This window comes from Hippoglossus hippoglossus, chromosome 12 (assembly GCF_009819705.1).
Source record: "Hippoglossus hippoglossus isolate fHipHip1 chromosome 12, fHipHip1.pri, whole genome shotgun sequence".
NCBI classification, from domain to species: Eukaryota; Metazoa; Chordata; class Actinopteri; order Pleuronectiformes; family Pleuronectidae; genus Hippoglossus; species Hippoglossus hippoglossus.
In genome coordinates this window covers 927,212-947,931 of record NC_047162.1, presented here as the reverse complement: position 1 = coordinate 947,931, position 20,720 = coordinate 927,212, and the positions used below count along the sequence as shown (strand labels likewise).

Sequence of the window (20,720 nt, the reverse complement as noted above, 5' to 3'; positions counted from 1 at the left end):
TGCAAAAACTCCTGGATGGATTACCACTAAAAAGAACCCGTTGGATTTTGGTGTGGATTCAGATAAATGGACGAATCCAGGAATTTTCTTTCACTTGCTCTGCAGGGTTTCCCACAGAATGAATTCTTTCTATTGGCTGTAGCAGGGCTGCACGCGCACCACGTAGACAGAAAAAAGAGTGAACTTTCTCACTTGAGAGAGAGAACTGCATCGATGCCACTTGTGGATACACACACAACTGCAGCTGAAGCTATGAGGGGACTGTCTGCATGGACGAAGTGAGAGTGTGGTGATCTGCCAGAGTCCTGGTGAATGAGCTGGTCCTTATACACAGTAAAGGTTGAAGAGTTGATGCAGATGGTGCATTGTTGCTGGCTTCATGGCTGAGTTGAGTGACTTGTATTTCACATGTACTCATTAGGCAGTCACTTTCATCCAGTAACTGACTACTGAGTAAGGTATTCACAAATCATAGGTCTTGCTGATCTAAGTATTTAAGTTATGAAATCCAAAATGTGTTCAAACTCCAGATGACTCATTTTTGTATGCAATACATGCAGTACACATGTTTTTTTTCATGCGCTACTTTAAGAAGGAAAAACATTACTAGTAGTAGTACATATTTACATAGTAGTAGTAATAGTACATTTCATTCATCCACTCAATCCACTAATATTACTTTGTACCAAATGCTGTGAGCCTCACAGACAAAATTCCATTCTCTTTAATAGTATCTCAAAACCTGGGTAAATAAGAACAAATCTACCTTGTGTCAGTAATTAAACTATGGTTTGATGTTGTTCAAGTCATTCATAATTTCTAACTCAAAGAACTTTGTGATTTCTATGTTGATAAAGATGCTCTGGTCCAATGTCTCCCCAGACAATGAAATCCAAGTGAAGGGGCTGGGCTGGAGTGAAGAGGATGCCACAGTGCCTCCTGTGGGATCTTCAGTGCCACTGTCCTGTCCCCACCACACACTTCTTCTGGATGATGGAGAGAGAGCCCTTCACCTCTGCATTCTCCTCTCTGCTCTACTCCGCAGGGGCACACTTTGTTGCCCTCTCCTCCTCCGCGTCTTCCTCCTCATCCTCAACAGATTCAGCCATCACTGCCATGTCCCTGGAGCAGAAAACAACTTTTGCCTTGGTCATCTTCCTCTTTGTCTTCCTGCTTATCCTTATTGTCCGATGCTTCCGTATCCTGCTGGACCCCTACCGGAGTATGCCAACCTCCACCTGGGCAGATGGCCTCGATGGTCTGGAGAAGGGACAGTTTGATTATACTCTGGCCTAGGGTTCTATTCAAAAATGCACACATCCAAACACATTTGCACATTTTTGCACCCATACACATGCACATACATACAGTGTGTGCTATGTTTCTGTGTTAGCCTTCAGCTTATGGAGGCATTAATCAGTCAGTTGTAAGGTTCGACTCCACACTGCCTTTTCGGTGTGTACATGCACAAGCTAAATGAACAAAGAACAGTTCAGAATTAGCATAGTATGGGTGACTTTTTTGCACATTCTCCTCTACATGGATCAAATGGTCTACACCCTGGCCTGGCTGACTGTGAATATGGCTACCCTGCCTTTTTGATAGTAACAACAGTTTCAGTGACATGCACATTTACCAGAAATGGAAGTCTTGAAACCTGGATTATTGGGAGTTTGTTTAAACAGTCTTATAGTACACTAGCCTGAATCCAATGACATTTCAGTCTTGCTTTATTTACATTTTTTCACTACAATTAACCAAATGTAGAGATGTTATTGAGACCCATCCATCAACGTAGACAACATGTTTGTCTAGAATGCTAGCTAATGTGCAATCCCAGAATCAATTGAAGAATTCATATCTTGTCTCAATACATTTCTTAATTAGCGTCATTAAAACTAAGTATAAGTGTAACTTCACTTAATCTGAATGGTTTTATTTCTCTAGATGAATTTGTTTCCAACTAGCACAAATGGTTGATATCTGTCTTTCATTGAATTTCAATGGAATTGTTTCTCCTCTAAAACTGCTTTGTATGTTTAAACCTGGGCTGGTATTAGTTCAACGTTTTCCATCGTAATGCTGATGTGAATTTTGCTACCAATTTTAAAATGCTCCTTTTTTTGATACTTCACAAACACATTTTTTTCAGGAAACATTTGAACTTTTGTCACAAATAGCTGCCCGATACCTCACTCAAGTGAAATATAGTCTATTGGAATATTACTATTCAAATCATGAACTGATCTGTTCGAATGAGCGAACAAGACCAGCTTTGAGTACAACAGTTCCTCATTCTTGGTGTTACTGGTAAAGTTCTCACACTTCGAAGATATTGACTTTTGATACCCAGCCCTACGGACAAAAGGAGACAGGCACATGGGTAAAAATGGACCTCACTTGAATCGTTTAGTGGCTCATTTGACTAAGCTTAACATTATACCGTATCTACTCAGAGTCTCCTAAAAAGATATGAAGTTTTAACATTTTGTAACGCAATCAAGGTCAGTTCTAATTTAGCTTGAAAACAAGGCTACATGTTTATAATGTTTATCACTGTGCACATTTGCAGAGAGCTGTTCCTTTTGTTAAACTCTGAAACTGTTTACATTGTCAGCACTTCACTGAGAACTCCAGAGACAGTGTCCGGCAGGTGCCTCACTCATACAGGGTAGATATTGCTCTTCCCCACACCTCACTGTCTTAGCTTACTTGAGTGTGTCTGTGCTGTGTAAGAGCTTTTGATTTGCTAAGCTGCCAAATAAATTAACTTTTGAGTTAGTAAAATATATGTATGGTCACTTCATTACAAAATCTATTTATCCTAGGAAGATTCTGTGGTGTTTTGGTGGTGTATTGCAAAAGAAGTTATTCTCAAAATGCAGTAATTTTATCCACTGTGAAATTTTGTAATTTAGGGTCAACTTCACCCCCCTACCCTCATATACATATAGTACACATTTATAAAGCAATCAGCTGTCAGCAGTGTGGGCTGGACTGATGTCGTGCAACTCCCACACTCGTAGTCCAACTGTGTTAGAAATGAAACCTGTTTATCTTATGGAATATATTGTCAGCATACTGTTCACAAAGAGCCTAAATGAAAGATGCTTTGAGTCATAGGAGTGATATGTGAGCTATAAGTTCTTTAAATGCGTTACAACTCCATTTCTAATTCTAGGCGACAGTCAGATGAAGCATCTTTTAAAACAGATTTTTAGACCAGAGGTGTAGTGTTACTTAGCACCAATTAGCTGAGACAGGGGTTGCACACACACAGTTAAATATGGCTCACCTTCAAGGTTATGTTCAGGTTAACACTCGTTCATCCACTGTAACCGAGCACACAATCCAATGTTAGTCTGACTTCATGAATAGTTTGATCATGTTGAGAATGCTACGCAGTGGTCAGACAAAGATATAACTCAGTGGACCATACCATGGATGCAGTAGGTTGTAATCAGTGTCGTATTAAGAAACAGGGGAGTGAACATATTTAGTTTAAACGATTTACATCCATTCTGAAGAGAAGCTGCAGTGCAACAGAGGTCAGGTTCATCTAATAAGATAGACCGGGAAAACGTAGCTAAACCATTTTTAATTCTCAGCAGCAATGTGATGCAGCACAAGTTGTCCAAGTTTAACTGGCTTTCTAATGTGTCTTTGTGAATGCAACACAAATAAAGATCAAGATGGAACAATGTTTGGTTGGTAATTTACTGTTCAGCTACCTGGGTTAGACAGCAGAGAGATAAAAACCATCTGACAATATATTAGCACATGGGAGGAATTAGTGTGATTGTTCAAATTCATTCATGCATTTTAGGAATTTGTGCTCAAACTAAAATGGGATGTTAAGCTGCTCTTCAATAACATGATGTTTTTACCTTTTGGTTTTGGTTTAGAGACAAAAATATTGAAACTTGGCAGCAGTCTGGAAGTTGCAGTTTTACTTACTTACTCTGAAGATATTCCTGAAAGAAACCTCTTAATGAGCTTGTTTGTTATTGGATTATTCCGTTAGAAAGAGAACAGGGTATCCGATTTAAGTTGATTAGCCCTGCACAAGCAAACACATAATCTCTGGCCGATTGTTGAATATGGATCTTGAGACGTTTTGTCTTTGCACAGCATGAAGATAATGGTGTCACCGACAAAGGTTACTGTGACTGTTGAGATCACCGCAGAAAAACAGCATCAGTGGCCTGCTCTATTCATTTCACTGCCAAACTTAACACGCACAAGTTCGATATGCACACATATTTGTAGTTCATGGCTGTTTTTGTCAGAAGTGTGACGATGCTGTTTACTGTAACCTTAATTAATGGTTATGGTCATTGGTGAAGAAAATCAAAGGTAACAAAACATAATTTTATCAAGCTGTCAATTTTGAGTTCACCTGTCAACTGTGGCTTCAGATACTATTAAGATACCTTCGATTTTAGTACATTAATTGTGCTTTAGATTTAATTGGAAAGAAATATCATTTTTCATCAGTGTCCTGCTGAAAATATTTTTATTAAAATTTCTTGCAACTTTATTAAAAAACATAAATTGAAATCTTCCTTTTACAAGTGTTCAGGGCCTTAATGCAGTATTGGAGTTGAAGTGCCTTTGGCAGCACAGTTTCCAGTTGTCTTGGGTAGAGTCTGTAAAAGTCTGGAACGCTGTGTGCAATACGAGACGAACTGGCACTGGACAAGGGGACGACACAGACCTTACATACAGACAGACATCAGCTAAACTACTCACAGGGAGGGGAAGACAATCTGTGAGACACACGGGGGTAGGAGTGAAGCTACCTAGAAGAAACAGAGACAAGCGTGAGTATCAAAATAAAACAGGAAGTGACATAGAACATGCAACAGGAAATGGTGTGAGTGTAACCATGACACATAATTGCCTTTTATTAGGACCTTGCTACACAGTATTTACACAGATATATGCCCGACTTAACTGTCCAGTCAACTCAGTACAGGTTGACTCCAATAAAGTTGTAGAGACATTTTAAGGGTCATTAAAGCTGACTGAATTGTAGTACCACAATAATGGTCTGAATATATTGTAAAGACAGAAATTGATTTACAGAGTATAGACTGATGGGCAATCATGGCAGATTTATTTGTTTAGATGAAATCTAAAACACAATAATTATGATATGATACATCTTTATTCCCTCACACGTTTAGGAGAGATGTTTTAGTTTTCTCTCTCTCTTCTGCATTCTCCTTCAGCCCAACTGCTGCACTTACCTATTCTAACCAGATACAAAGCTAGTATTGTTGAAGGCGGGGCCATGTTGAAAAAAAACACCTTAAATTTCGAGCATAATTACGTAAAATTCTGAGAATAAATTCGTAGTTGAGAAGAAGTTGTACTATTGCGAGAGTAAAGTAATAATTTAGTAAGAGTTTATGATATTACCCCTCTAAAAGGACACGTAGCCTAAAATTGTGTCTTGTAGTAATACAACTTTATTCTTGAAATCTCTGATTTGTTCCCCTTTAAGTGTCCATAACACTCCGCAAGTAAATGCCAGGCACCATTTTGATGATTTTTGCCAGATTTCTTTCAGGAGGTACCATCTGCTTTCCATATGTTGCCTTTGCAGCTGCAGAAAAGATATTCAGATACAACTAACTTAACAATGAATTGTGCAATATGTGTGTTAACTTAATTTACAGATGAAAAATTATGCTTGGGCCTTGTGACTGGTTTGGAAACACATTAGTTCTTTCAGATTTTGTCTCCTTTTTACCGAGAAGAACCACGGGAAAATATATACAACCACTGTCCGCCTGAAACATATTGCTCTTGCCCCCCTTCGCAAAAACAAGCCCAGTCTTCTCCGATTGGTCAGCCGGCCAGGTCTGTAATGGGGTTCTAACTGTTTAACCCTAACCCTAACCTGAAACCATCTTTTCTCAGGACGTGTCATTCTGTTTTAAACAGGAAACTTTATTATAACTGTCAGCGCACAGCACAGAGTAGTGCACGTCTTGTGCGTATCTTCTGGTATAAATACGGTTATTTTAACAATGAGTGTCAGTAGAGTCGGATTTTCTCCGAACAGTTGCTTTCCTTTCCTAACTCCTCACAGCTTCTCCTTCGCATCTTCCCTTGTAGCGGTTAGTGAAGGAGGTTATTTGGACGCAGCCAGAGTCTGTGAGCACAGAGAAGACTGAAGATAGTAAAACTGTAGCTTCAGCCATTATGGGAAGCGCTGTTCGTTATTTACACCGGGACACTGCGGTTCAACTAACGGAGTTAGCCATTAGTCAGTCCGTCGAGGAAATCGTCTCCGCCCGCTCGGGAGTTAATCGGCCTACTTCGGTGTTATTTTCAAGTCAACCCAGAAGTAGAGAGGCGCATTGCGTCGAGCCACCCCATTGGCCAGTCGATCACATTGTCAACATTTCAATGAGCCGCCATGTTAGCAAGCCAAACCCCCTTTCATTCTGTGAAGAATAGAAGACATTCACTTCCAGGGTAGTTTTCGGAAGTGCCGGTTGTTTACCGCCGAAATACAAATTGTTATACCAGCACAAGTTGTGTCCTGGTCTGGTTCGGTTCGCTTTGTGTCTTTTATTCCGGGTTTTTTAGCTCCTCTTGTACAAATGGCGACCGCGGCTGCAACTCCGACCGGCCAGAGAAGCACGTGCGGTAGCGGCACACCGCTTAGTCCGACCAGGATCACCAGACTGCAGGAGAAACACCAGCTCAGGGACCTCAACGACCGCCTGGCCCACTACATCGACACTGTCCGCAGTTTGGAGTCTGAAAACAGCGTGCTCCATCTGCAGATCACCGAAAAGGAAGACGTCCGGAGCCGGGAGGTAACCGGACTGAAAGCCCTGTATGAGACCGAGCTAGCCGACGCCAGGAGGTGTTTGGATGACTCGTCCAAGGAGCGGGCCTGGCTGCAGATCGAGCTCGGGAAATTCAAGTCCGAGAATGAGCAGCTTCTGCACAAGTAAGTCTTTTAACACTTGAATTGCGCGACACAGTCGGACAGGGACGCCTGCAGACGAGTGTGAAGCTGCAGCCGACTTTTGATTTTCGAGCCACAATTGATCCATCACGCACGGAACTCTGTTCAGGGAAGAGCGCGTCAGTCCGACTCCACCCCAAACAAGAGTTGACCATGGAACGGCCAAATTAGATTTGATGTAATCACAACACTTATCTTTTTAAGTAACAAACAATTCTAGTCATTACTCATCCACCGTTATCTGCTTTGCTGAAACTCGCAACTGTGAACTTTTACAATAACTAATCCTAAATCAGTAAAAGATCGAATCAGTTGTTGGTATCAGTTTCGTTTGGAGAAATCCACCCGTGATTTAATCCGAACGAGTCCGCTCCCGTGAAGGTTAGTCACATGGTGCCTTTAGGGGCAAACATCAGGATCTGTCTCGAATTAAAACAGCATTTTGGTTTTGCTGTGTACACAGGAAACCTATCAGACATGATCCCGATTTTAATGTCCAAATTGTCTCAAATTGATATTGTATAGAGACAATACCCATGTATTAATAAACATGAGTAGAAACCATAGACTGTATATACAAAGGTAGAAACACTCACATGGGTATGGTGAGTTTCTGTATATCCTGGAGATCGGGGCAGCAGCAACTGTGTCACAGCTGTCAAAGTGCATGAGTAGACAATGGGCAAAGTTTCCTCCGGGAAACTGTGGATTCTACTGTGTTCCCTGAAGTAAAAGACCTGCTAGTTGACCAACTGCACAATTAAGCCGAGTAAAAACCAAGCAATGTTTTGTTATTTTCGATGGGTGTTGTTTTTTTTTCTTTGAATGGAGGCGCAGGATTTTGACTTTGCACCTCTGTGGCTAAAAGTGTCACTTGTGATGCAACTGTATGCAGAGTTGTACTACTTGGTTGTGTCTAAAACAATTGCACCTGTTGGGTTTACTTGGCTTCCAGAGGCCCGTGATGATCTCCAACAGAGCAGCTGCTTGGTTAACACAGGCTGGAGGCTGAAATGCTGCAGTTGCAGTATTGTAATTATACATTATTATTAATTACATGCTTCGGAACATAATGCATACAGAAGAGATGAACTGTATAAAAGTGACACACTCCTGCTCTGAGTTAAGATGCATGTACTGGTGGCACTGGGCTGGCAGCATATGTTGTGAGTATTTGTGCATCTTCAGGACATTTGTCCCAGTTGAGCAGGTGTTTCCAGCAGCTGCAACAACACCAGCTAGAGTGGACAATACAACCATTATGTAGATCAAATTGCACATTATCTTTAAAACAGGGCGGGGGCTGTTTATTGTTTATTCAATAACTTAAGGTTGTTTGCTGTTGAAGGCTACAGCCCACTCTCCCATTCGAGGGAATGAATGAAACTGGACTGTGTCCAACTGGTTTTGTCGATACTCTTTTATGTTTTCTGATAAATCCTGGAAGCTGTGCAGTGTACTCTGCTATGTTTAAAGCGTTGGATTGTATCTGGTCAGTTTGATGAAATAACAGATATGTGTTTGCTCATCATCAGAAGACAATAGTCAAAGACCTTTTTAATGTATTTATTTAGTTCGATCATAGTAATGCCTGTGTGCATCCTAATATTTCTCTGGCCAATTTATAATTGTGCCTGTGGTGACTGAAAACTTAAGATGCAATAAGAAATACAATAACAGGAGCTGTTCTTGAATATACAGCTCTGATGTACTTTTTGACGAATCTGTATGATAACTTTCTAAAGTGTGTTTGGTAGCTGCTGTGTTCTCATATGGTTTACTGACTATGTTCTGTGAAGTGAGAGCCTGGCCTCTCCTAGCTAATGTTTTTCAGTAACACGTGAGAAAGTGGACATACCACTCTACATTCCACTCATAGTGTGTCCACTTTAGTGGCAGTCCCACACCCTTTTAACCCAGAGGCACACCATGAGAAAAGTGACTGTCCTCTTTGCTCACAAACCCACTGAAAGACTTGTGTTTATTTAGTTAACCCAGACTTACGACTAGGAAATAGAAATCCTGCGTGTTTTTATAAAGAAACATTTTCAAAAAAAGTTCACGTAGAACTTAAACATATTTAAAACTAAGAAATAATGCATCTAGATCAGCAACAGTAAAGCTGACAGCAGCAGAGTCACCATCAACTCAATATGTCACTGAAAAAATTCTAAATGTCAGTAAAAAAATATATATTCTGGGATGGGGAATACTTTTTCTACTTTTGACCTGGTTCACTGTCTCTGCTCGCTCCCTTGTTGTGTGTATGTGTTTTGTCAGAAAGTGAGGACGCTCTGCAAGTTATTTCTGAACATCCCCTACTACATTGTGTTTGTCGATACTTGTAACTTAGAGGAAGATCTGGCGACATCTAATGACCAATTAATGCAGAAAGCCAGGTCAAGCTAAAGGGTTTGCATACCTTTGATTGCCATTGTTCAGGTGTGGCTTAGGTCCTTGATGGCAATCTTTTGAGTTTTGGTATCTCAAGCAGACACCAGCATCACACACTATCCTCTACACAAACTCAACATGCCTTTGCCTTATCCCAGCTACCACAAGAAGGACTCGGAGGCAGCAGGAGCCCAGGCCAGGTTGAAGGACTTGGAGGCTCAGCTCAACTCCAAAGACGCTATGCTGGCTACAGCACTGTCTGAGAAGAGGGGCCTGGAGGCCACCATGACTGACCTGCGAGAAGAGCTGCAGGAGGTACTGCACTACTGACATAAATATGATGAGTCTAAAGATCTGTGTGTCTTTTTAACTGTTCATTTGGACACTAATGGAGTGATACAGAGAGATTTAATTGTGGCTTTTTAAAGCTAAAGTGTAGTTGTAAGTGATGTCTACTTCTATCTGATTCTTTCACTAGTGCTTCCCTGTCAAGTTCAGTTTTTCTTGAATGCTATTCTGGCCGTATTAAACTTGAGAACCATTTTACATTCATCCAGACTTATTTTTAAAGCACTGTCTTTTTGTGTGTGTCATCAGCTGGATACAGGTCTCACTCAGGCCAAAAAGCACCTTTCAGATGAAATGCTTCTGCGCGTTGACCTGGAAAATCGCTGCCAGAGTCTGACTGAGGACAAGGACTTCCGTAAGAGCATGCATGAAGAGGTGAGTACGGGAGATTAGTTGATCAAATAGAACAGACAATGTCTCCCACAACAGCAGAAGCATGATTATTTTCAAAGGGACTGCAACAAATGGTTATCTAGTTCATTTAAAAAATTGATTAATTTCTTTTGTTTCTGCAAACTAACAACAATTGACTTGAATCAATTAGGACAGGGTGAAACAGTGCTGACTCCGTGTTGTGTTACAGGAAGTGAAAGAGGCCCGGCAGTGTTACGAGAGCCGACTGGTGGAGGTGGACTCTGGGCGGAAAGAGGAGTATGAATATAAACTGACTGAGGCCCTGACTGACATGAGGGCTCAGAATGAGGAGCAGATCAAGATATACAAGGACAACATGGAGAGCACCTACCTGGCCAAAGTAGGAACTCACACACTCACTTTATAACTTACCTTAACTTTAAAAGTTTCAGTACAGTAGAATCTCCATTCCTATGCTAATCCATTACATGTGATCGTTCATGCCAGAGGAAGAAGGGTTGAGGTCAGGGCTTTGTGTGGGCTGGTCAAGCTCTTTGACAACAAGCTGTGGGCTCAGGGTCATTGTCATGTTGAAACACAAAAGTACAAAGCACTTCTTCTGAATGGCGGTGGTGCATGCAGACGCAGCTGCTTCTCATGTTTTCTTTTGTGCTAGTTTTTGTTAGTCCATTTTCTATTAGGGTAGCTGCAGTTTTCCAGCTATGATTGATCCCAGCTGCTTTCCATCTTTAATCACTACACAGGGTTTAGTTTCAACACTTTTAGTCCCCTGAGATCCTACGTACCCTAAAGACCACTGGCATTACCATCCGACCAGCGAAATGACACGTGGAGGGCGAGCAAACAGGAGCGGGGGATGGGAGCTGGGCTACGTGCTAGGGTTGAGCGACATGTTAACAAATTTCCAATCTTCAACCGTCAGCCCAACAACTGTCGATTCATAATATATTGGCGTGTATGTTGTGTGCGGATCTCCCTCATATTCTGCCTACATGCCTCCACATTAACCATAAATGGTCAAGTCATACACTTGCTACAATGTTAAATGACCTGGGTAATCAATGGATTTCTATTGGTGTGTGTGTGTGTGTGTGTGTGTGTGTGTGTGTGTGTGTGTGTGTGTGTGTGTGTGTGTGTGTGTGTGTGTGTGTGTGTGTGTGTGTGTGTGTGTGTGTGTGTGTGTGTGTGTGTGTGTGTGTGTGTGTGTGTGTGTGTCAGTGAATAAGAGTGCGTGTGTGTTTCAGTGAATAAGAGTGCGTACGACAGAAAGGAAAGGACATTGCCTGAAATAAAATAAAAAAAGTGGTCAGATATAAAGGTGGAGGCAAAAAGAGAAGCGCTTTCAGGGTCTCATCGACCTCACATTGCAGTACCTCCAGAAACAGTGCACCAACACAGTAGATGGCGGTAATGGACCTTGAAGTTGGTTGCCACTCGCAAATAAACTGAATAAAGAAGAGACTTGCTTTCTGAGGGAACTTGTTTCAACTACTCAGGAAATCTTCCTGGTCGCTGAGGACTCTTTTCCTCCTCATCCTTCTATCCCCTACTCCTACCCTACAGTGAATTTTACACACATACTTTATGAAAACTAAAGTGTGTCCTGACTGTCCTCTCTCCCCACTCTTCCACTGACCTGCACTCCCTTTATGCTTTTAACAATTAAACACCAATACTAAGCAGAAGTTATTAGGACATGTACAGTACTTGAAATTTACCTTGCTTACCTACCTAGGAAACACTGCCATTATTTAGAGATATTCTTCAACTCGCTATTTAATGGTATCTGAGCTCAATTTGGGGGAAGTTGTTTTACAATTGAAGGTTCTTATGGAACAGTTATGTTTTATGAGCACAAATAACAGTGCTGGTTTAATGTTTATGATAAAGTGGAGCCATAATCTGGCTTCAATTCACCACCTTTCGTCTGCATCGGCACTTTGCCATCTCCAAAATGTTCGTATGCATGGGTCAGAGTTCGTGCACAGGTGGGCGTATTCTCCTGTCAAACTTGACAGGAGAATACGCCCATGCATGTGGCATATGCATGTTTCAGACCCTGTTTTGTGCGTAAGCAGCATTTGTAAATGAAACTCTTACGAACAGGATGGATTTGGTCGGAAATCAAAGTAGCTGGTAGAGGAGGAGGTGGTGTGTGTGTTTCAGGAAATAAGGGAAAAGACCACGTCCCCCTCCATTTTCATTTGAGTCTTCGCTCACCGTATTCTCACACATGCTCCTGAGAGAAAACAGTGAAAGATGCGGTGAACAATCTCTAACTCTCCTAATGGACTGTGAGGTTTCATGAAACAAGACCCATCCTCTAAGAATCCTCTCTTTCTCTATGAAAGACACTTTTCTTTCACAGTTGCTTTGGCTGCTGTAATGACATCAAAGGGCATGACCTGAGTGTGACAAGATTGGATTTTGTTAGACAAAGAATTATTAGTCAATTGTCTGACAAGGTGTGATGTAAACTGATGTGGATGATGAGCAACACATGCAGTGTATAGTGCATTATAGTAAAATGTGAAATAACTGCATGTGTGAATTTTAGCACAACGGTGATTTTTAAAAATATTGGTTCATTTAGCTGTTTGCATGTTTGTCTAGTCCTTCAGAACATGAATAAGAAAAGAACATTAAGACTGATGACTGCAAAGATGAATGCAAAAATACAATCATATGCTGTCCTAATTCATAGTGTGCATGTAAGCAAGTCTATGTCACTTTTACTATTTGTAATCGAGTAGGCCAACATGGCAAACACAACATCGGCAACTTCCTGTGTGTCAGGAAGTGACTGACTGCTTAGTTCCCTTTAAGTGTGATGAAAAGGAAACAACGTTTATGTTGCTGACCAGAATCATCTGTTTGTTTCCAGCTGGAGGATCTGCATCGGTTGTCTGAGATGAACGGAGCTTCAGCCAACGTGGCCCGAGAGGAGCTCCGAGAGTCCTCTCAGAGGATTGAGAGCCTCCGCGCCCAGCTGACAGGACTGCAGAAAGAGGTTGGCATTTTATCTTCCTAATTAACTAGCACTGCTGAGGCATGTTGCATCAGATACTGGTGAGACAAATGATAATGCAGGAAGTCTAGCTCAAGTTTTTACGACAGACAGGGCTGAAGTTAGTCTGATTGTCAGACCATCAATATGCTATCACTTATGTTTCCATCTGTAAAGCTGTGAAAACAATCTGTTTTTAATTATAAAACAGTCTTATGCTCACCTTTTTATAAAATATTGGGTCAATCATTCATACAAAGGATAATTCTCTGGATCCAGGTTTATGTTCACATTACTTGTTTCAAAGAATGTAAATTTACACATCAATTAAAAATTACAGGAAAAACTCAAGTTAACAAATACACCTTCTGATTCACTGATGCTTGGATAAAATGTTCATCTCCGCTATGATGGAATTGAAGCATGTTAAACGCATGATTAAGTGTTGGCATGCCCTGTGACCCATGCATTACTGCTACCTTCCTCTCTGACCATGTTTGTATTCAGACCCGTGGTTGGCGTGATCGTATTATGGAGCTGGAGTCAGCATTGGCTCAAGAGAAGGACAAAAGCCGCAAGTTGATGGCAGACAAAGAACGCGAATTGATGGCGATCCAGGCCAAGATGCAGCAACAGCTGAATGAGTACGAACAGTTGCTTGACGTTAAACTTGCTCTCGACATGGAGATCAACGCCTACCGCAAACTTCTGGAAGGAGAAGAAGAAAGGTGAGGACCCGCAAGTGTTGTAAATTGTGATCACATCAGTTACATTTCCTCTCTGTTTCTGACACCAAATTAGTTTTTTCTGCACCCAGACAGGAAGTAATTCCTGGTATAGATGACAAGTTAAGACAACGCCACAACACTTAAAAAATTAAATTAAGTAAATGGTCATAGGGAATGTAAATAATATTTGATCAAATATTGCTTAAAGGGGACATAGCATGCCCATTTTACCACAAGTTGATATGGTTCCTTGGGGTCTTAATGAAATGTCTGTAACATACTTTGGTCAAAATACCACAAGGATCATATAAAACAGCACCCTTTTTACCCTGTCTAAAACAGCCCTCCACAGAGTGACCTGTTTTGAGTGCCTGTTCCTTTAAATGCTAATGAGCCAGCTCCCCCCTCCCCCCTCATGATTTTAAATGATATAAATTACATATTTTATATGATATAAATTATCAAATATGCATCCCATACTTTGTATTCCCCTTCTGTTGTCCTGGAGTTTTAATTTTCCCAATCACATAATTAAATGTCCCCCTCTGCCCATCCACTACAAGCACACAAGCAGACAGACTGACAGAGAGAGAAAGAGAGGAGGGGGGGGGGGCTATGAAGACCATCATTTACCCCCGAACCCCGACATTCAACGGGTACAACAACAAGCGGAGAAAGCAGAATCGCGGGCTGACCTTATATATACAGTCTATGGGGCTGACCAGCGCGGAGAAATGCTCGTCCCGTGTGAACAGCCAGGCGGCTGCGTGCTGGAGAACGGCGCTGCGCTGCCTCGCAGCGGCGCTGCGGCGCGTCCGGTGTTAACCCGGTGTAACGAGTGTGGGGGGTGCGGGGGGGGGGATGGGGTGGGCCAAGGCCATGTAGGGAGACTTCCAGTGTATTGTGACGACACAGTACACAGGAAGCTCATTCCAGTCACTCAAGCATGACGTTTCTGACTTAGAGGAACCATAACAAAACGCGCAAGTGTTTTTTTTTCCAGAGTTTTTGGGTTGGTAGACATGCCAGATACCCACATTAATGTGTAGAAGCACTAACAAAGTGGAATTTGCATGCTATGTCCCCTTTAATCACTTTAGACTGTCTTTGAATAATGGCAAGAAATATGTCTCTCCAGTGTCTCTCCTACCCAATTTCAGCTAACGCGTATTATCAAGTATAGCTTGAAAATAGCTATAACGGGCATTGGCTTTAAATAGCTTCATCAGTTATCTGGCTACGTTTATCCATTACAAAACAGTCAAAGCAGGCTTGTTGTAGACATCTTTGACTGGGCAGCAGTAAGAGATGTTGATTGATTTTTCATTATATATATCTGTAATTTTATGCTATATACACTGGAACTGAATTATGGCTAAAAAAGCTGTTTGAGATATCTACAGTTTAAATCGGACTATTCATAATTCAAGTCAAAGATGTTTAAGTTGCCTCAGTTCAAAATGACTAATACATAAAGTAAGTTTGAATTAGTCAAAATTAGGGGTGCACCGATATTAAAATTTTGGCAGATAACCAATATTCACATTGCTGATTACAGATGTGGATATGATCTGTTAAAACAGGTTTCTATGATGAGTATCACTTTTATATTGTTTGAAAAGCCCATAAATCATCTCTCAAGAAGTTAAAGGGCCACCATGAAAAACACAAGTAACTAATGGTAGCCACTTTTCTAAATTGTAGCAAGTGTATGACTTAATGATAATGTTAACTTGCATCTAAGAAAAATTTGGACCATATAACTAAATATCCTGACAAGCTTTTATGACTAATTAAACTTGCCAATATTCATGGCACAGTACAAAACCTCTTTCAAGTTAATCTCCAGGCTAAATAAATACAATTGAAACATGTCCTCACTATATCCTCACTTATAAAGTTTACCGAAATGTATAATAGACACTGTATTCTGTGCACATTTCCCAACTTAATGTTCTTAAGTAAATGTACTTAACACTGAAAAAATGTAAAGTCTAAGCCTACTCTATTAGCAGCATTTTTTCTTTTACCAAGATAAGCATTTCTGCTTTCTCGCATAGGATCCTATTTCTCTTTCCTTCAACAACTTGTACTTCAGCAGAGAAGAGTAGGTCGCTGTTGACTGATATGCATGAAGGTGAGAGGTGCTTGCGTGCTGCTTTGGCTAGGATAGAGAAGCCTGAGATGTTGCTTTTCCAATACAGCGGTGGACTCTCATTCCAGGGGATGGTATGTTCACTCAGATAGCCATGCACCTATAGGAATGTAGTCAAGTCATGCAAATTAACAGCAATCAGGACATTATAAAATGACCCTCCTTTTGTTGTTGTTGTTAGGATCCACTGATGACCCATCAAACCAATGATGAAATTTGTTTCCAACTATATCCATATAGGATTTAAGTTGATTTGAATCTGTCAATTGTTGCAGCGCTACCCTCCTCCAGCTTGATGTGTCATTCTTTGAGCAGGATGACACAGAACAGCAGGAGGATCATCCAGACTCACTGTCACTTCACACACATGATCAGGAGTTACCGTGCTGAAAACTGTGTGACCCCCTCCTTCTCCTTGTGTCCTATGTCCTTCATGGTCAAAATAATGTTACAAATGCCAAGAAATACAGAAATACAGGAGGCCATCAGATATCTAACTGTGGTGTGTGTGTGTCTAGACTGCAACTGTCTCCCAGTCCTTCATCTCGTGTCACGGTGTCAAGAGCCTCGTCCAGCAGCCGCAGCGTGCAGACCAGTCGAGGAAAGAGAAAGCGTGTCGATGTGGAGGAACAAGAAGCCAGCAGCTCTGTGTCCATTGCTCACTCTGCTTCAGCCACAGGATCCATCTGCATTGATGAAATTGATACTGATGGCAAGTTCATTTGCCTCCAGCACAGTGGAGATGAGGTGAGTCCCTGTTTTTATTTATTTTTAAAAAATTTTCTTAGATGTAACAGTAGAATATAACACCCATTTTATTATTGTTTGTCCCAGGACCAGGCCATGGTGGGGTTTGAGTTGATCAAGACTACTGGAAATGCTACAGCCACTTACAAGTTTACTCCCAAATATATTCTGAAGGCTGGCCAGAAAGTCACGGTAAGTGTTTGTCTTAGATTCGAATCCTTTTCAGCTGAACCTGGAATCGCTTAAATCTTATATCATGTATTTGTCTTATGAACACCATTACACAAACAGCATGTGCTCCTACCTAACCTTATGAGGCTTAACCCCACCTTACTGCAGGACTTCTAAGTCTCTGACAAACTAAGCCAGACGTAAGCCGAGCTCAGGAAAGCCACTTCAATGTTGTAGTTTAACTCGTAAACATTAATGCCTCCTCCTGGCTAAATCTAAACCTTGTCTGTGAAACTGGCCATGGATTTATGTTCGAAGCTGTCTACGTCCTTCTGACCAGTCCACAGCATTCTGAATCCTTTTATGTAAGGATGGGATACATTCATCAAACCAGAAACGTATATCTATTTTTTTCCTTTTTCTGGCTTGCTTTTAAACCACTAATACAGGAAAGAACTGACTGATATCAGTAGTGTATGTTCTTAGTCACTTCATGTTATATTGAGTTGAATATTAGGATGTTTCTGGGGGCTTTTTGAAGACTAATGTGCTTGTTTTTGTGCAGGTGTGGGCGTCTGATGCTGGTGTGAGCTCCAAACCTCCCACAGACCTGCTTTGGAAGAACCAGTCCTCCTGGGCTTCAGGCGAGGACGTCCATGTGGTGCTGATCAACCCTCAGGGAGAGGTACACGCACGCACACGCACGCACGCGAGATTTCCACTTTTTCACTTATTTTTTACATTTCATTGTCTCAGATCATCCAACAAATTTTAGTAAAAGTTAAAGACAACATTAACGATCTCATTAATTCCATTATCTTTTGTATTTAATTTAAATCTTTCTGATGATCTCAAACATTTAATTCTGACAAATATACAATATAGAAGAAATTAAGAAAGGGGCTAACATTTTCTTCAGAGCAATGTAATTTGATTTGAACTCGGAGGGCATAGTTTCTAAGATTTTTGCTTTGGTAAAATTTAAATAACTTAGCAGAGACTATATGACTTATTAATTAGAAATGAGTCAGTCATTTTATGTCCAAAATTAATTGATTTTTTTTTTTCACCATTTCCCATGTGAGTTAGCTGTGTCTGGAGGAGGTTGTCCTAAATTATAAAATTAAATATTTGTTGACCGTACTGATTTCTGAAGAGCGGGTCAATTGGGAAATATGCCTGCAATTTTCTAAATGTCCCAGACAGTCCCACCCAAGAAGTATAGAACTATTAGATTAATAAGGCTGCCCAGCGAAAAAAAAAAAACAAACTTCATGGATCTTTTTAACATGCATTTGCGTAGGAGGTGGCAAAGAGAACCACAACGTACAAGGAAGCCATAGAAGAGGAGGAGGACGAGGACGAGGAAGATGACGGAGTGGAGGACGAGGACCTCTTCAACCAGCAGGTGAAACTATACATTATCAGATTTAGGATCCAAGTCCAGTTACTATTTATATTATTAACAGTTGTATGTGTGTATGTGTGTATGTGTGTATGTGTGTATGTGTACTCACATTCTTTACTTAAGTAGAATTACAGATACTTGAGTAAAAAAAGACTGGTAAAAGTAGAAGTACTCATTCAACTCCTTTACTCAAGTAAAAGTAAGAAAGTACAGGCTCTGCAATGTAAATGAAAATTAATTTTTTAACTTCAATGATACACAATGCCTCTTTTAATAACTCAGCAAAATGAAAAAAGTTCTAGGCACACAAAATAGGATAGTTTTCCTCTTATGTTAACAACCTGCACAGTGCTGGTACAGAGAAAAAACACCTCACTGGACACAGTCTAGTTTTGCGGCAAGCCAAATTTCAGACAGAATAATAAAGACTGAACTGAGCCGAGGTCCTGCATGAGCACCTGGATACTTTTTTACAGGGGTTAAATGGATGGGGAATGTGCTCACGTTGATTAAGTCCCTGTACACAGTGAGGTCCTCAGATCGGTCACGGCTCTGGCGGGGCGCCGAGAAGATGATCAAACTTGACTATCTAGAGGAAGTAAAAGTCCTAACAAGGTTTCTGTAGGTGAACCTGCGGAAGGATCATTACCGGTACAGCCGCTCGACCACGGCAGCCCGACCAACCTCGCGGCGCTTAGGGTCTCCTCTGCCGCTAGCCTGTCTGAAGCCGGTGATGGTCTTCATTCAACACCAGACCTCTCTTATGTTCTTCTGCTGGAGTTTCCCCTCCAGCTTCCTCCTGTAGCTGTCCTTTGCCTCCTTGATCTTGATTGTCAGTTCCCTCTGAATACTCCTCAGCTCCTCCCTGTTGTCACCTCTGAAAGTCCTCTTCTCATTAAGGATGGCTTTGATGTCTCTTGTTAACCATGGCTTGTTATTTGGGTAACAGCAGACAGTCCTTGTTGGGACAGTTCAGTCCACACAGAAGTGTATATAATCCGTGATGCACTCTGTGCGCGGGCAGGGTCGTTGGCGTAGGTCGGGTTGACATTTAACCTGTTCTTTTTCATGAGGATTATCAGTGATTTGAATTTAGTGAAGGGCAACTCCTCTTTTGCTATATTGTAAGCAGTATTAAATTTGATCATCATTTCTGATTCCTTACTTGTTTGATTTGCCGCTGCCTGGTGCCGAAACGCTGCTGTGATAGGAGCTGATCTGCCAGTAACGCACCTGTCACGGCACAAGATGTGCTTTGTTAGAAAAGTTTTCAATTTTGAATGCTGAGGTCGAAACAGCAAAAGCACTTTTTCCCGCAATGCTTTGGCCGCACTCTTTGCAGTAAATGCAATGCATCGAGTAGGTCGCTTTTTCATAGCGCAGCTATGTTTTAGTAGGCTCTGGATCTTGATCTGGCTCTGAATCAGATGAAGCCATCTCCACGGAAGATGGTAGATTAGGAGTCAGGCAGGTGTAACAACTGGAACGACAATCGCCGATGATGTCGGGTCTGCGCTGGGCGTTTCAACCTCGGGGACAGGTGCAACGGGCACCGAAGCATTTTTCTTGATGGAAAAATAATTTATACCCTTTTTTACGTATGTCCTTTCGGTTTTTTGTTCTTTTTGCCTACAACCCTTAACGGGCCCTCATCCCACCTAATGGGGTCTGTTTCTGACAGTTTGGTCAAACGTATGCACACCAGTAGCCTGCTGGAGGTCATTTGTAGGGATCTGGCAGTGCTCCTCCTGGTGTGTGTGTGTGTGTGTGTGTGTGTGTGTGTGTGTGTGTGTGTGTGTGTGTGTGTGTGTGTGTGTGTGTGTGTGTGTGTGTGTGTGTGTGTGTGTGTGTGTGTGTGTGTGTGTGTGTGTGTGTGTGTGTGTGTGTGTGTGTGTGTGTGTGTGTGTGTGTGTGTGTGTGTGAGAGAAATTTCTTTTGTATTTTATTCCTGGTAAATGGTGTCATAACATTTGTAGTGTTTTTATACAGTACCCTGAATGTTTGTCGTCACTTTGCAGGGAGACCCTCGCTCTGCCAAGAGAGGCTGCTCTATCATGTGATCCCACTGCTCCCAACAAGCCACCATCACTCCTCTTCTCTGAGCCCAGCCAGTCTGCTGCCAACTGTAATACTAGAACTATTTTTCTATTTTTTGTAGTAGTATTTCAATTAAGTGTTTTAAATTTTCTTTTATCATCTAATTTCTCATAAAAATACAAAACTGCTATGGTCACAGTATTTTTTATCTTAAATACCAAAATAACATGTATTGGTATTGAACAGAATTTGTATTTGTAGTTCACAGCCTTTTTTTTCCTTTTTTAAAACCAAGCAACCGGTAGCTAAACTCAAGGACAGACTGTCTTTAAGAAAAGACTGTAATTTTACAATAGATT

General features: G+C 41.3%; 2 protein-coding genes across 2 annotated transcripts; both read left to right on the top strand.

Moving 5' to 3' along the window:
• Positions 1–558: 558 nt before the first annotated feature.
• Positions 559–1,867, top strand: LOC117771960 (cortexin-3). Its single transcript, XM_034602886.1, has one exon. It carries the CDS (start codon positions 925–927, stop codon positions 1,294–1,296), a length of 372 nt encoding a protein of 123 aa, XP_034458777.1. The 5' UTR covers positions 559–924; the 3' UTR covers positions 1,297–1,867.
• A 4,555-nt stretch (positions 1,868–6,422) lies between these two features.
• lmnb1 (lamin B1) lies at positions 6,423–20,569 on the top strand. The gene is made up of 11 exons (XM_034602791.1): positions 6,423–6,973; positions 9,544–9,700; positions 9,983–10,108; positions 10,317–10,487; positions 12,993–13,118; positions 13,623–13,843; positions 16,517–16,745; positions 16,833–16,937; positions 17,482–17,601; positions 18,220–18,324; positions 20,343–20,569. Exons 1-11 carry the CDS (start codon positions 6,618–6,620, stop codon positions 20,382–20,384), a joined length of 1,758 nt encoding a protein of 585 aa, XP_034458682.1. The 5' UTR covers positions 6,423–6,617; the 3' UTR covers positions 20,385–20,569.
• The last annotated feature ends 151 nt before the right edge of the window (positions 20,570–20,720 follow it).